This window comes from Dendrobates tinctorius, unplaced genomic scaffold, assembly GCF_039654945.1.
Source record: "Dendrobates tinctorius isolate UK_male_01 unplaced genomic scaffold, ASM3965494v1 ptg000056l, whole genome shotgun sequence".
NCBI classification, from domain to species: domain Eukaryota; kingdom Metazoa; phylum Chordata; class Amphibia; order Anura; family Dendrobatidae; genus Dendrobates; species Dendrobates tinctorius.
In genome coordinates, this window is record NW_027361724.1 from 17,015,368 (window position 1) to 17,032,710 (window position 17,343).

Sequence of the window (17,343 nt, forward strand, 5' to 3'; positions counted from 1 at the left end):
TGGAGGATCTGCCCTGGGATGAGTGAGATCGCCAGGAGGGAGTGGGTCTGAAGGAGACCTTCTTTCTATCCTGGCGTGCCTGCGGCCTGTTGGTAGACCGAAAGGGCCGAAACTGACGCCTTAGCGGACCTACAAGGCTTGGACTGAGGAAGGAGGGAACTTGTGCCTCCAGTGGTGTCCCTAATAATCTGGTCCAGCTGGGATCCAAAGAGACGCGCTCCCTGAAAAGGCAGATTGGTAAGGGACTCTTTGAAGACAAATCCGCCTGCCAAGCCTTGAGCCAAATTGTACGCCGGATTGTCATCACGTTGCTGGACGTCTGAGCCGCCCAAGACGCGGCATCCAAGGAGGCAGAGAGCAGATAATCCCCTGCATGGGAGATCTGGTTAGCCAGTTTGGCCGATTGCTCCGGTTGGGCTTTATCTAGGATGCCCTTGCGGAGATCCTCCGCCCAAGTAGCTATGGCCTTTGCAACCCAAGATGAAGCAAAGGCTGGGCTTAGCGCCGCCGCTTCGAATACTGACTTTGCTAGGGATTCTATAATTCTGCCATTAGAATCCTTTAGCGACGTCACACCTGAAATCGGAAGGACCGTGTTGATAAGATAGTCTGGACACGGGAGCGTCTACAGAGGAGGAAGCCGACCAGTTGTCGGTGAGCTCTTTTGAAAATGGATAGAGCACGCCGAGACGCTTCCCTCTTTGAAAGCGTCTGGTCAGATTTTCTCTCTCTCCCTGGTAAGCATCTTGCCAAACTCAGAGTGGGAGGTGAAGACTCTGGAAGGTGTTACTGCCCGTCTGAACGAAACCTCCTGATCCGAGCGTTTCGCAGGGGAGTCTGTATTTAGAAGGTGTGGTTAATCGCAGCAATGAGGTTCTGTACCGAAACCTTCATGTCCGCGTCCCGATCCGAATCTAGCTCTAAAATCTCTTCGGATGACGCATTCGAGAACGCTTCACCTGACTCGGGTGAGGAGGCACGGGAAGGCGACTGCTGGGAAGGACAATGTGGAGAGACCAGGCCAGGAGAGGATTCCGGCCGGAGATCCTGCCTGGGTCTTTTGCGGCTTCTGCTGGCTGGCTCAGATGGAACCCCTTGCGACCTGCTGGACCTTGCGGAAGTGTCCAGGGGCAACTTATCAAGAACGGCCACTAGGGACAGACACCCTGGTGAGGTCCGCCACTGATTGTGATAAAGAGGCCTAGCCAGGAATAGGGGGGTCCACACTCATGTGGCGCAATAGATGGTTCCTGGACGGCATCGGGCTGAATTGCAGTCTAAACCGAGGGGAGTGGGAAAGTTCTCTGTGCTGGCGGACGGGCACGTTCCGGGAGAAAGAACCCCGAGGAGATGCCGGAACGTTGAGGGAAAGAAGGCAGAGGAGGGTGTCAGTCTGCAGTTGCAGAGCTACTCACAGTCCGGTGGCCCGAAAGGCGATGTGCCCAGCTCGTCTGAGATGCATGGCCGCAGTAGAGGATAACGAGGAACCCCTTTCCGCTGCCCGGTGTCTTCCAAGGCGTCCGGCTGACAGGCTGCAAAGATGGCGGCAGCCTGAGGTAAAAGGAAAGCGCGGTTAAGGAGAGAAGAAGAAGGGCGGAGCTAGCCGCCTGACCCAGAAAGAAGACCGCCCGCTGCCCAGCTACAGACTAGGAGGGTGGGTGGTCCTAGAACGGGCGGGAGAGCAGCCCGCCTATAACAGAGGGCGGGGGGCGTGGCCGCGACGGCCGAGTAGGCCCGAAATGAAGCCAGGGACTAAATTAGTATCGGCGGCCGCCTGTCAGCGCGGGACGGCGCGGAAGTCCTGCAGCGCTGCCACGGCCACCCAAGAAGAAACCGCCGCCCGAAAAAAGCCCTCAGGATAGAATGAGGAGGGCGGCGGCGGCGGGTGGGGGGACAAGGCCCGCGCCGCAGCCGGGGCCTGGCATGTGGCGCAACAGAAAGAGCGGCGGCTGCCGGGAGGCGCAGGCAGCTGAGGACCCTGCGGCACTGCCCTGTGCCGCTCCGAAGAATCCTCCAGTGGTGTCTTCAATAAAGGTACCTGGTAAATCCAACGCTGTCTGAGTCTATTTTCCCAGTGTCCGCGCCTCGTCCGACCGACAGGCTCTGGTAGGCGAGTGGGTGGGAGGCGGGGGAGCAAGGACCATCCATATAGCTGGCACGCACCTGTGCAAAGCTCCTGGTCCTGCTGCGGAGAGCTATGAGGATACGGGGTGGCAGTACACGCCGTACTCATAGTCTCTTGTGGGACTACAGATGTGACTATTCACTCTGTATCCCTCCGGGACCCTGAAAAGGAACGACGCACGACGAGGTAGATATGGGTCTAATGAAAGACCCGTGTCCACCTCCTACTGACACTAAGCTAAACTGAGGAAATTCCTGCCGGTTGGTGGGGTGTATACTGCGGAGGAGGAGCTAACCTTTTTTTGTGCATAGTGTCAGCCTCCTAGTGGCAGCAGCATACACCCATGGTCTCTGTGTCCCCCAATAAGGCGAACGAGAAAACATTGCATAGCACTTGGACCAGTATTCATCTATGGGGCAGCTCCCATCAGCGTTTTTTTTCTTGGCCGTATTCTACATGCGAGTAAAATCGCAGCATGCTGCGATTGTCACCGACACTCGACCAAGTCTTGGCTCACTCACACCCATGTGAGTTTATGGGTGCGAGTGACACAGCGCACATCACTTGGATATCATCTGAGTGCTGTGCGATATACGCTGACCCCGGCAATGGAGGAGATGGAGAAATTACTTTCTCCGCCTCCTTCACAGCTGTGCTCTGATCCTCTCTATGCGAGATGCTCGGAGCACAGTCACATGACTCTCAGCTCCCATTCACAGCAGAGCAGGAGCCGAGGGTCATTAGCACCTCGCATCGGATACGCATACGCTAGTTTGACTCCGGGCCATAGGTTAACAATAAATCTGTCTTGAATGCTGCAGCCAGGATCATATTCCTCACCAATCGTTACACCGATGCCTCTACCTTGTGCCAGTCATTACACTGGCTACCCATCCACTCCAGAATTCAGTATAAACTTATTACCCTCACCCACAAAGCCCTCCATGGCTCAGCACCACCCTACATCTCCTCCCTTGTTTCAGTATACCACCCTACCCGCGCCCTCCGTTCTGCTGATGACCTGAGGTTAGTATCCTCAATAGTCAGAACCTCCCACTCCCGTCTCCAAGACTTTACACGTGCCGCGCCAATTCTTTGGAATGCACTTCCCAGGTCAATACGATTAGTCCCCAGTCCCCACAATTTTAAGCGTGTCCTGAAAACGCATTTATTCAGACTGGCCTATCGCCTCAACACATTAACCTAACCTATCCCTGTGTGGCAGAGCCAAAAATTTTACCATAACCAGGTTCCCAGCATCATGTTCCCACATGCTTTATGCATCCATTAGCCCTCTGTGTCTGTACTGTTACACACTTAACATTATGGCTGGTCCATACAATCAGGGCAACTGTTACCACCCACCTTTCGTGTCTACCTCTTTCCTCATAGACTGTAAGCTTGCGAGCAGGGCCCTCACTCCTCTTGGTATTTGTTATAATCTACTGTATGTGATTATTGTTATGCTGTAATGTCTATTGTCTGTATAAATCCCCTCTGAAATGTAAAGTGCTGCGGAATATGTCGGCGCTATAAAAATAAAATTTATTATTATATTATTATATAGCCTCAATTTTAAATATTTCAAATGCCTGGACAACCCCTTTAACAAGGTCTCATCTAGTATATTAGAGCTGCACCTGATTAAATGACAATATGATGCCTCTGCTCAATCTGTACTAAATTTATAAAACAAAGTTGTCAAGCATAAAATAATTCAGAGCAAAACTGATATATTATGCCTACGTAGTACCGGGTCTTAGGGTAATGTATGTAACTGGGAATCTTGCAGTCTTTTAAAAAGGCTGCCAACTAATGGACAATCTCTTCCTAAATGTAAACGCTAAATACCCTGTTTTGTTATCTTTTTACTAGCACTTGCTGTTTACTGTTACTTTTCTACAGCAGAGTATTTTATACGTTTGTTTCACTGTGTTTTTCTGTGCTTCAGTCTTTTGGTGGTGTGAACATTGTCCTACAGACTTGTTCACTGTGTGCATGGCCCATGTGTTTGTATTTAATTGGTTTCTTGTTTTTGCAAGATTAGTGAGGCTTCCACCCCTCCCTTGTGGGCCATGCACATAAAAAGCCATCTTCTACAGCGTGTCCACATCGGACATTACCTGTCTGAATCCTGCTCATATAGGTACTGTACACATGATCAGGTTTTAAATACATCAGTTAGGGACTGCTCTATGGGGCTACCTTGAAGTTTGGTAGAGTGGCTTAGTATACATTTTTGCAAAAACAGTATCAACCAAATACCCTGTTTTGTTATCTTTTTACTAGCACTTGCTGTTTACTGTTACTTTTTTACAGAAAAGTATTTTTATCCGTTTGTTTTACTGTGTTTTTCTGTGTTTCAGATCTGTACGATTACTGAGTTAACAAAAGTTGCACACTATTTTTTTTTTAATTATTATGATTTTAGTGGTTTAAACAAATTCAGAGCTTTGTTTTTAAAAAAAAATATAAATGTGGTTTTTTACTGATATTTTCTGAGACCCATAACTTTTTATTGATACAATTTTTGTTCTGTTGACAGCAACATTTAAATGGATAAAGAGCAGCAATCCGAAGCAAGCTCCGGTCGCCGCTGTTACAGACAGATGCCAGCTGTGTAACAGCGCCTGAACCCCCTCTATACATGCAGACCCCCATATGGATAAACAGTAACATCCATTTGTGTAAAGTTCAACTGTTTTTTTTCTTAAACTAAGTAAAATATTACATATTACTGGAAAAGCAGCCATAGTCTGATTTTTATTAGTAAGTACCTCTGCAATAACAGCAGCAAGGATAGCAGCCGGGCAGTCTTGTTCATCCCCCATTTCTCCTCCTCTTTTGCTTTTTTTCTCTTCCTGTGTAGAAATTTGTGGGAAGAATTGCCATCAATTATAAAACTAGCGATTCATATACATCTTTCAGTCTCTCTGCTCAGTGGCAAGTGGGCGGTACTTCAGTGTTGCCCATGTGACCAGTGTAATCTACATTTCCCACAACCTCCTGCTTCTTCTCCAGGCTCCTTGCTCTCCCGCATGCTCCGCTAGTGACCACTGGTGCAGAGCTGGCAGGAGAAGACATGTTGTTGTGTATAGTTCCTAATATTATATGACTAAATGTAACCCTTACCTGTCCCTACCACCCTGTATAAAGCTTTCTACTCCTTCAATTCTGTATGTGTTCTAGATATATTCCTCATACGCGTCCTCTCCTCGGTCCAAAAATGCCATTTTTGCCCACAGCAACCAATCACAGAGCAGCTATCATTTTACCAGAGCGGTTTAAAAAATGAAAGCTGCGCTCTGATTGGTTGCTATGGGCAACAGAGATAGTTTCTTCATTAGCTTGTATAGATAACAGTTGTATTTATACTGTATTTCTAGATAGGTGGTGTCCATTATAAGAAATCAAATATGGACATAAATATTCATGGTTTTAATGAGAAAAACCACTGATGGTTTAGTGACTGAGGCTCCGGCATTTGTTCTGCATTTTCTATCACACAACAAAGAGGGGATCACTCAGATAGGAAGACGGCTGTCCCTCCTTTAACAGCAGCGAGCGCACAGTGTCTATGTCCGCCCTGTGCAGTGAGGACAGTGCAGTCACACATGCGATGCGTCACTGCACAGTAATAAGAGGATACTCGCTATAAAGGAATAGCTGGTACCTACTGAGCATGTGTGACCCGTCAGGAAAGAAGTGCAGGACGTATCCATGGGCACAAAGCATCTAATGTGCGTGTGTTCAGGAGTCGATATCCGGACTAGCAAGCACTTTTGGAAACTGATTGCATTTGACAACTTTATTTATTTCAGGATAATACTTCATGTTGCCATAACACACTCCATCTCCATCAGCCCAAGGCTTATTCAGCCAATAGTAAATTCTCATGATCTCTCCATACACATGAATGCTCAATAAGCCAGAGCATACATGTGTTCTCAGTGGGTAGGGGAGGTTAGTGATCTGCTGCCGGATGCCTCTTTCTAGTTTATCCTCCTTGAAGACAAAAGGATTGTGCGTTAAAGACGTTGTCTAGGCTTAGGGTTTCAAGTCTGCAGTCACACAGTATGCACAGCCAGCGGGTGAGCGCGTGCCTGTAAGTATGCGATATGCATACATGCAGCCACGTGCCGACTGGACGTGTGCAGCCTCACTCAATACAACTGTACTGAGCAAGGTCGGAGATATCTAGTCGGAATGTGGCTGGAAGTATGATCACATAACTACCCAATCTTGGGGCCGGAGAATCCAGACAGCACGCACTGTGAGGATTCACAAGCCTGGACAACCCCTTTGAAATCCAACTTTTACTTGGATAGAGAGTCATGAGCCTCCATACACAAGGATTAGTCAGCTGGTCACACCAAAATCGGTGTATTTGGTGAAATTGCTGTAACATGTTTCTGAACCTTTAATGCAAATCTGGGGAAATAAAAGACACTTTTGATTCTCCTTGTGTTTGGTAAAAATAGGATTCTTACAGATTAAAATGCACTCTGACATTGGGAAACAGATGCCAGGCTTATTTCTAAAGGATCTGCAGAAAATCTAATGTCTATGACCGTCTTCAATACAAAATCAGAATAGATCATTAAAAAATTGTAATATATTTACCTCACAGCTCCAGTGTCCCAGCTCATCTACGTCCCGAATGTATGCATGATAATGGCCACCGTAACATCCTCCCTTGTGTATGATAACTGAAAACAGCTCATACATTTGCACTGAATCCTCTAAGTGATTCTAGAAGAAAGAGGAGAGACAAGTGGCTGACAATGCAAAGGGAAAGGAAACCCTAAGTAAGCTAAATATGAGCAAATTCCATAAAAACTGACAAAAAGTATTTAAAACATTTAGAGCGGGTATTACCCATCACAGACATCTATGCTGGCACACAGATAAACGGAATAAATAAAAAAGTGAATCCCATTCAAACCTGCTCACAAAATGGGCGGATGTTGAGGCGGTTAGGGAAAGTGTATCGCGAGGTTTCTTTATACCGTTCACACTTTGTGAAGTCGAAGTTGAACCTCAGAAGAGAAATTGTGAGGAAGGGAGGTAATTTTCCCAGTTTGGCAGACTGTAAAGATATAAAAACACAGAAATAAGTTGAAGCACAAATGGAAACTTCTGATCGTAGACTAAACCCAGTCTGCAGTGATGCTCAATTTTATGAGCCATTAGTTTGACATGAGACAAATTTTAAAAGTTAAACTTTGACCATGTTTTTTCATATTTGGCAGGCACTTTAACTGCCTGTAGATCAGTCGGGGGTCAGGATCCTGAGACCCCCACTGATTGCTAAATAGATCCCTGAACGGTATGCAGCTCCTGTCCGAGCACACACACAGAGCAGAGTATAGATTCTATGCAAAACATAGGCTGCGAAACTGTGGGTGTGTGTTCAGACAAGACTGTCTGCTGAGGCTCCCGTCGGCCGATATTCACACTATTTGAGGGTCTATTGCGCAATCAATGGGAGTCTTTGGATCCAGACCACCACTGATCTGCAGGCAATTAATGTCTCTGCCAAATATGAAAACCCTCCATCTTCAAAGTTTTGTTAATCTTTATTAAGTCTTGCTTCTGTAAATTGACTGCATTAAGGGAATCCTGCATATCACATAGGTTTTGGATGCTGGACCAAGGCAGTGTTCTTCTGGGCGTCAGCAATGTTGTGAAGTCTAGTCACTTCACCTTAGGTGACGTCATGTGGACGTTGCAAATGGCAGAGGCATCCAGGATGAAAGACATAAGATTTCCGGTGAAGAAGTGAACTCTACCCTGGTCCGGCTGCCATGTAGGAGAAACTGGATGCAAGACCAGTCTATTTCTAATCTTCTGTAATTATTAGTTGAGAGCAAATTGTGTTCCCTTTTTAATTTATATCACTCACTCATAATAAAAGTAAAAAAGATATTGCTGTCACAGCAATATAGAGGGAACGTAATAAGTTGCGATTACCTTGACAGCTGGGACAAGTTTGTTACAGGCTCCACAGCGGTACAGGTTGTCTCCATCAAACATTTCTTCTTCCACATACAAGCCGCATAGCGATTCCTCTAAACTGCTCATGTCCTTCACAGCTAATGTAAGATCCAGAAAGTCTTCCTGTATAAAAGTAAAAAGAATTAAAGCGGCAATTAAAGAGAACCAGGTACATATTATACTCAAATTGTTACATTATTAACTACTGTATATCAATGATGTGTGACAAGGTCGGCAGCCCTTCTCTTCTGCTACATAATCCCACAAGGTTCGGAGACAAAACTTAGGATGCATCATTCCCCTGTATATAATGAATAGACAAAGCACTAGACTCAAGTCCTGGTAAAGCAAGTGCTTTTACTACAGAATCTGTCCAATTTTCATATAAATATTAGCTGATATAAAGTGGCCAACCCCTTCAAGAATATTATAATTGATGTGTTAGTGACATGATTTTGGTACTAAAATAAAAGTATGACCTATTCTTTTATTTCACCTCCATCAATGCATTTTTAATTATTGTAATAAACAAGATCTCCCAAGATTTCATAGATTGGGAGTACTATACATCACATGTATGTTTGTATGACCAATAGCGCACAACTAAGACCACATTGTGGTGTTCGAGTGAGATGTGAAGATGTATTTCTCTTTCATGGATTTTTAATATGTATCCAAATAAAAGCTGACATTTTTTTTTTTATCCTATGCTGGGTCACTTTTTTCTTTTAGATTATTACAGATACCCCTCCAGCACTTGTTAGTGTTGCCTTCCTCACTGACTGTGTAGGGTCGGTGGGCCGAGCTGGGGTGTGGTCCTTCTTCTTACCGCGCAGAGACGAAACAGAGACAAGATGGAGACAGATTCTGGGTGCAACAGGTCCAAGCTTTATTCTACCCCTGTCCGCCTGACAGCCTCACAGCACTCTGCAATTTTTCCTCAAGGCTCTCTGGTTATAATACGCCACAGAACACCGCACTTTCGTCAGGGACGTATATATACGTACCGTCCCTTTACTCTTGTTGTCGCTTTTGACAGATCCGTCACTGTGGCCGCATTAGGCCCGTAAACCAACAGTAATTTCACTGGTCACAACGTCTTTCTTAACACGGTGTCCGTAATCTCTGTGCCTCGTCGGTATAACCTCTGTGTCTCGTCTGTTTTGCAGTATTCCTGTCAGGAACACCCCCTGACGTTCTCTCTCCTCAGTCCCCCTGGTTTGGATTCTCTTCACAGCGCACAGACTGTCACAGTCCTCCTGTCACTGGAGCTCCCTCTGGGGACTGGAACCTTCTGGAACCCTCCCTCAGTATTTATAGCACTCCCGGTCCCCTGTCACTGTAACTCCGCCTCCCATGACCAACGGTTTCTAAAGCCCTAAGCTGATGTCAAGTCCTTTGCTCACACTCCTCCCTGCCATCTAATGGTCAACCCAAGGTACTGCACGTCCACTACACTTTCCTAGCTGTTTTCCCACTGTAGTAACTGACACCTGTCTAAACTGTGCAAACCTATCTTTCTCTATACTGACACGTCCGTCCGTCCGGTCACCTTCCCTATACTCCCCCTTTCTTTGTCCATTGTCGTCCTCGACAATCGTCATCCCTGCCTTCGTCGTTCTGAAGCTTCACCTACACTCTGTTGTTGGACCAGCTGTTGGGCCAAACCCACTACCTGCGGGGGCCGAACCATACTGGGAGCACTATGCTCTGAGCAGCCTACTGCTACTCACCAGCGCGCATGCCACATGACAACGTCTTTCAAATTGGGCTAGGTACACCCATATTCTCTCTATGGCGTGTACCTTCCCCTACTGTCACCTTCCACTATTCGGTACGCCATGATCGAGGTATCACACCTACCAGATCATTACCAGCGCCCGCCTTCCTACTTCAGGGGTGTCCGTGGTGTTGGGGACCTGACCTAGGACAGCTGTCTTCCTCATGTCTTCCATCTTTTACCTTTCTTTCAGTTACATGTCATGGTCGGCGTCTCGGTCTCCCAGACCCTCTTCACACATAGACCCCTCTTCGGATCTCACACTTCCCGTTGGTCCCTCAGACCTTCTCTTGCCCGGACCTGTTGCACTTACTTGTGCATATTATACAACAAAATAACTTTACAATATCACAAGTACCCCATTTTTATATATTTTTTTTAATTTTCTTTTGCTTCTAAAACCAACATATAACAATACAACATCACATGTTCTCCTTCCCCCCTTCCTTTGTCATTGACTCTTCCCCTCTTTTCCGCATCCCTGCCATGTCAGGTAAAGTAACTGCAACTAAAAAAAAACATTTTTCTGTAACCTGAACGGAAAACTGTCCTCGTGGCCTGCACAACGGTGCAAAGAAATTCTGTCAGTCCAGACCATCTCCTGATGGCCGGTAGCAAGGGGCCCCACCGCCGTGGAGCTCCTGGGATGCAGGGAGTGTCCACAACAGTCCTCTTTACAGGGGTTCGCTTCCTTCAGGCTCCGCCAGTACTGCGACCGCATAATACCCGCGGGGGCAGTACTCCTTATAGTAGGACACTAAGTCCCCTTCATGTAGAGCCCGACCATGGCGAATTGAGGCCACATTAATATAGACCTTCTGGCCTGTTTCGTCACGGATAAACCCGTATCCCTGGTCCAGATTGGTATAGACCAGCCGTCCCCTAGACCTCTCCTTTTCCATGCTGGCCTCTCCTTGAGTGTGGAGCAGGTTCCACACTTCCTGCTCCCGGGCCACCTTCTTCTTGATCACCTCTGCTACCCACACAGAGGGTACAGCTCGGGCCCTGGAGTCCGGTGGGCGAGACTCCGCTGAGAAAGACCGCAAGACAGAACCTGCTGCTGATCTCTGCGGCCCAGCAGCCACTGGGGTCAGAGGGCAAACGGGAACAACCGGGTCCTCGAGGATTGGAATCACAGGATCCGCTAAGTCGGCCGCAACCGACTCCAGCACCGGCATTACCGCGGCCTCAGGACAGGCCGCATCCATTACTTCCAACGGAGCCGGAGTAACGGCCGGTTTCAACAAGGCAGCTACTCTTGGCAAGGGGAGCGCAGCAGCGTCTTCTTCGGATGAGCGCCGCACTGGTAGCTCCGGGCGGGGTAGCTCAGGGACTTGAGCGGGGGCCTCGCTCAGCTCCGCATACACCACGGGGCCCGTGGTAACTAGGCCTTCCGGTACGCAGGGGGCCGCGTGCTGCAGAATGGTGGGGGCCGCTTGCGGAGGCACTAGTAGGGCCGGCGGTACTCTCACCTTCCCCGGCGCTGCGGCCTCCGTCCCATCATCAAGCAGTTTCCCCCGCAGCCTCCGTTCCTTGCTCCACTGTCCTGCGGGCCTTCCCTTCGGACTCGGGGGCTCCGCTGAGAAGTCCTCTGCCGGTATTGGTGGCGGCCGCTCTCGATGACTCCGCTCAGGCTCCGCTCCCCAGCTCAGTATCCCGCTGCTCACCCGTGGCTCTGAGGGCGACTTCTGGCACAGCTCCATCTCCCGCCGCCAATGCCACTCTAGGCGGCCGATGCCCCGACACCCGCAGAGTCTCATACCGTCCGTTGGGCAGCAATCGAATGGCGCCAGACAGCTGCAGCCCAGCTTTTCTTCTGTGCCACTCCTCCTGCTGGGTGGGGCGTTGGCAGACCTTTCCACCCATCTGCCAGGGTCCAGTACATGGGAGCGTCGGCCTCCGGGCACATACTGCTGTCCACGGGGGTACGTTGGAGGGGGCCCCAGTCCATTCAACACGACTGCAAACACACGGACCTCTCCCCTGCGCTGTAGCAATGCCGCTATCTTGCGCAGCACCTGGTACTGCCCCGGATCTTCTGTCAGCGCCACTGAGTCACCACAGCGCTCCCAATTTGTAATCCACAGGTAAGCCAGTTGTAATCCACAGGTGTTTTCACTCCACGCAGCATAGTCCAAATCTCTTACCATTACTTGAGGCAGGCCTGCCGCAGAAGATGGGGTAATAGCGGCGGCGATCCTGCAGACTACGCCAAAATGTAGGGTCGGTGGGCCGAGCTGGGGGGGTGGTCCCTCTTCTTACCGTGCAGAGACGAAACAGAGACAAGATGGAGACAGATTCTGGGTGCAACAGGTCCAAGCTTTATTCTACCGCTGTCCGCCTGACAGCCTCCACAGCACTCCGCAATTTTTCCTCAAGGCTCTCTGGTTACAATACGCCACAGAACACCGCACTTTCGTCAGGGACGTATATATACGTACCGTCCCTTTACTCTTGTTGACGCTTTTGACAGATCCGTCACTGTGGCCGCCTTAGGCCCGTAAACCAACAGTAATTTCACTAGTCACAACGTCTTTCTTAACACGGTATCCGTAACCTCTGTGCCTCGTCGGTATAACCTCTGTGCCTCGTCGGTATAACCTCTGTGTCTCGTCTGTTTTGCGGTATTCCTGTCAGGACCACCCCCTGACGTTCTCTCTCCTCAGTCCCCCTGGTTTGGATTCTCTTCAGAGCGCACAGACTGTCGCAGTCCTCCTGTCACTGGAGCTCCCCCTGGGGACTGGAACCTTCTGGAACCCTCCCTCAGTATTTATAGCACTCCCGGTCCCCTGTCACTGTAACTCCGCCCCCCATGACCAATGGTTTCTAAAGCCCTAAGCTGATGTCAAGTCCTTTGCTCACACTCCTCCCTGCCATCTAATGGTCAACCCAAGGTACTGCACGTCCACTACACTTTCCTAGCTGTTTCCCCACTGTAGTAACTGACACCTGTCTAAACTGTGCAAACCTATCTTTCTCTATACTGACACGTCCGTCCGTCCGTCAGGTCACCTTCCCTACAACTGTACAGCTATCCAATCCACAAAGTGCCCGCTGATAGAGAATCATGTGACCAGACCTGTCCATTAGCCTCCTCCAATAGAAAATCACTGATATAGGAAAGCCATTTTACGATTGGAGGAGAGTGATGGGCGGGTCTAGTCACATGACCAGGTATATAATGAGAAGAGAACTGTGCAGTCTGTGGAGAAGGCAGGACTAACAGAAGTGAAGGAGGAGAATCTGTAAAACTTATTTAGTAAGTGCCACAAAACAAGTCCACAACACATAAAATAAAAGTTGGCAAGCAAACCCCTTTAACTCATGAGTTCATCACATATGCTACATTATTGGATCAATCAGTTAGAAGTTCTTGGATAAAAATGCACTTGTTTGTAGTAGTAACATTTTTCTAACAGGGCTTCGCTGACGTAGTCATGGAGGGTGACCTGACCTGCCTCTCACTGATATGTCCACATTCCTGGCACTGGATACGATTAACAATTGTTCCATGGTATAAGTTCTTGATGAGATCATGGCCGGATGTGCCCTCCAAAGAGCTTTCCAAGGCACTAAACAAAATGCGGTTTAATTCCTGGACATCATGCTGGCCAGTTTGCTTTAGGAGACAAAAATTAAAGAAGGATCAATAACAGATAGGTAACAGGGACATATAAGAATGCATTGTGCGACATTACAACAAAATGTATGCAATACAACTCGTGTTGATATAGGGTATATTCTTTTATACTTTTACTGAAATAAAAATTATTAGGGAAGTGATCTGCTATTATTAAAAACCATCACCAGCATTTAAAATAATGTAAGTTCAGCTAGTTTAGAAAGCTGGAATTTTCCATTTACGGTATGTCATCAGATCAAATGATCAAATGAAAAATGTTCTCCAGGTTTTACCTCTGGAGGGTGAGAAATGGTGATTCTAGAGTGTTCTCTTGTCATACTCTCCCTAGAAAAACAGTCTAGCATTGACGGTGTCTGGAAGAGTGGAGACACTTCAGTCGATGTCACACATGGAATATCTACCTAGGAGCATTTCAGATCATTCCCCAATTTTACTGGAGATAACCTCTCCCCCACCTGAAATGTGTAATAAATTTAGGATGCACCCCTTCTAGTTGTCACCAATTGGTAAAAAATTATAAAATTGACCAAATTCAAGTGTTCTGGGTAACCCACACTGGGAAGGGCGATGTGACAGTGACCTGGGAGGCCTTCAAGGCCTATTAGAGGGGATGTTTGACATCTACCATCTCTGATATGAAAAAAATCCTCCGCTCGAGAACTGGATGAGTTAGCCTCACGATGTAGGTCAATAGAGGCTGCTTTTGCGGCTGACCCCTCAGATGAAAATAAACACAGCTGACTTCAGACTGGTGGAGACAATACCTACAACTCATAAAAGACAAAGCGAACAGACATCTATTCCTTACTACACAATCCTTTTTGAACTTGGCAATCAGACTGGGCATCTGCTAGCCCATGTAGTTAACCCTAATACTGCCTCTCCTCTCATCCTTCGGGTTAGGGATCCTGGGGGGAAGGGTGGTGTCCGATTCTCATGAGTTTCGGTCTGTGTTTACAGACTTCTACCAGGACCTGTACTCCACTCAGGTTCATTATCCAGAAAAGACACTAAAGGAATATCTGGACGATATAAATCTCATGATCTTTGGAGAAAAAAGTGCCGCAGTTCTAGAGACTCCTATTACAGAAGAGATAATGGAAGAAGCCAAAAGGTATAGCGCAAGGGAAGTCTCCGGGTCCAGTTGCATTCCCTCTGGAAGTCTATTTAAGATATTTCGACCAATTGGCCCCTCAGCTTCTTGAAGTACCGTATATACTCGAGTATAAGCCGAGTTTTTCAGCACATTTTTTTGTGCTTCAAACGCCCCCCTTGGCTTATACTCAAGTGAGGTGTCCAGGACATGGAGGGGAGGGGCAGCATTGGAGCAGAGGGTCACAGGAGGCAGGAGCCAGCTGCTGCTGTAACTGTGCCCACTGCTAAAGAGAAATGTATTCATTTCTCTGCAATAGGGCGCACAGCGTCAGCCGCCGCCTCCTGCAACTGCTGGGCGGTCACGTGTGCCACTACTTAAGAGAAATTAATATTAACCTCTCTCCACTCCCATGGACGTGGAAAGAGGTGAATATTCAGTTCTCTTAAGTAGTGGCACACGTGACCGCCTGGAGGCTGACACTGTGCGCACTACTTAATACTAACTGCACTTCCGGTGTGGGGAGCGGTGACTATTCCAGCAGCTGTGCTCTGCTTGTGAGAAGCGCATGACGTCCCTGCCATGTGTTGCTTACATGCATAAAACGTCTGGTGGCACCGGATCAAAATGCTGCAAGGGAGTGCAGGAAGGTAAGTGTAATGGTTTATTTTTTATGTTTTTTGATAGGGGCCAGTCATACCAGGATAAGGATGGAGCCATGCACACAAGGATAGGGATGAGGAGCCCATGCATACCAGGATAGGGATGAGGAGCCCATGCATACAAGGATAGGGATGAGGAGCCCATGCATACAAGGAAAGGGATGAGGAGCCCATGCACACCAGGATAGGGATGAGGAGCCCATGCACACCAGGATAGGGATGAGGAGCCCATGCGCACCAGGATAGGGATGAGGAGCCCATGCGCACCAGGATAGTGATGAGGAGCCCATGCGCAACAGGATAGGGATGAGGAGCCCATGCACACCAGGATAGGGATGAGGAGCCCATGCACACTAGGATAGGGATGAGGAGCCCATGCATACCAGGATAGGGATGAGGAGCCCATGCATACCAGGATAGGGATGAGGAGCCCATGCATACCAGGATAGGGATGAGGAGCCCATGCATACCAGGATAGGGATGAGGAGCCCATGCATACCAGGATAGGGATGAGGAGCCCATGCATACCAGGATAGGGATGAGGAGCCCATGCATACCAGGATAGGGATGAGGAGCCCATGCATACCAGGATAGGGATGAGGAGCCCATGCATACCAGGATAGGAATGAGGAGCCCATGCATACCAGGATAGTTATGAGGAGCCAATGCATACCAGGATAGGGATGACGAGCCCATGCATACCAGGATAGGGATTAGGAGCCCATGCATACCAGGATAGGGATGAGAGGGCTATGCATACCAGGATAGGGATGAGGAGCCATGCATACCAGGATAGGGATGAGGAGGCAGTGCACACCAGGATAGGGATGAGGAGAAAGTGCATGCCAGGACAGGGATGAGGGGGCCATGCATACCAGGATAGGGATGAAGGGGCCAGTGCATACCAGGATAGGGATGAGGGGGCCATGCATACCAGGATAGGGATGAGGGGGCTGTGCATTCCAAGATAGGGATGAGGGGGCTGTGCATTCCAAGATAGGGATGAAGAGGCCATACATACCAGGATAGGGATGAGGGGACAATGCATACCAGGCTTATACCCGAGTCAATATGTTTTCGAAGGTTTTTTTTTTTTTTAGGTAAAATTAGGTGCCTCAGCTTTTACTCGAGTATATACTGTATATAATGCCTCAGTAAAACAAGGCTTTCTACCTGAATCTTTCTATGATGCCAACATCATGGTATTACTAAAAACAGATAAGCCTCACCAAGAATGTGCATCATGTAGACCCATGTCCGGATGAAATTTAGATAAAAAAAATTTGACCAAAATTCTAGCAAATAGACTAAATAAAGTAATTCACAAAATTATTCACCCAGACCAGTGTGGATTTATTCCGGGTCGGTCTACATCCAATAATATAAGGAGACTGGAGATAATTGCACAGCTGGGTTAAGCAGGAAGATTGGGCCTTGGCATCTCTGGATGTTGCTAGACAGCATGATTTGGTTGAGCGGGCCTACGTTGAGAAGGTCCTTCAACAATCTGGCTATGGACCAGGCTTCAGAACATTGATACAAGACTGCAATCTATCTCCGAAAGCCAAAGTCCTGATTAACGGTTTTATGTCCTCATCGATTCCCTTGGGGAGAGGGACCAGAGAGGGGTGCCCTTTGTCCTCCTTTTTTGTTTGCCATTGCCATGGAACCACTAGCTGGCAGGATCCATCAGACTGCAGGGTATCGAGGGATTAAAGTGGGTTCCTGTGAGGACCACTTGATTTAATCCTGTTTATGGCTAGTCCAAGAGTTACACTGCCTTTGATAATGGATTTGATTGATGAATTTGACCTGTTCTCTGGTCTAAAAGTAAACAGGCAGAAAACCATGTTGTTACCTGTAAGCACCATGGGATGGAAATTAAGGGATGAATTCTGCAGGTTACGAATAGTATACCATGTTAAATATCTAGCTATACATATTGGAAGAAATCACATGCAACTCTGTGATTTAAATTACTGTATATGCTCGTGTATAAGTTGAGATTTTCAGCACATTTTTTGGGCTGAAAGTCCCCCTCTC

The 17,343-nt window shown here is 47.9% G+C and overlaps 1 protein-coding gene across 2 annotated transcripts in view; it reads right to left on the reverse strand.

Annotated features, from left to right (window-relative positions):
* USP40 (ubiquitin specific peptidase 40) overlaps positions 1–17,343 on the reverse strand; it is a 99,828-nt gene that overhangs the window by 72,056 nt on the left and 10,429 nt on the right. For both annotated transcript variants that reach the window (XM_073577560.1, XM_073577561.1), the window contains exons 5-9: positions 13,357–13,521; positions 8,099–8,245; positions 7,071–7,214; positions 6,749–6,877; positions 4,903–4,986 (exon numbers count right to left, since the gene is read on the reverse strand). In XM_073577560.1, coding sequence (XP_073433661.1) covers positions 4,903–4,986; positions 6,749–6,877; positions 7,071–7,214; positions 8,099–8,245; positions 13,357–13,521 — 669 coding nt within the window. The remainder of the gene's footprint in view (positions 1–4,902; positions 4,987–6,748; positions 6,878–7,070; positions 7,215–8,098; positions 8,246–13,356; positions 13,522–17,343) is intronic.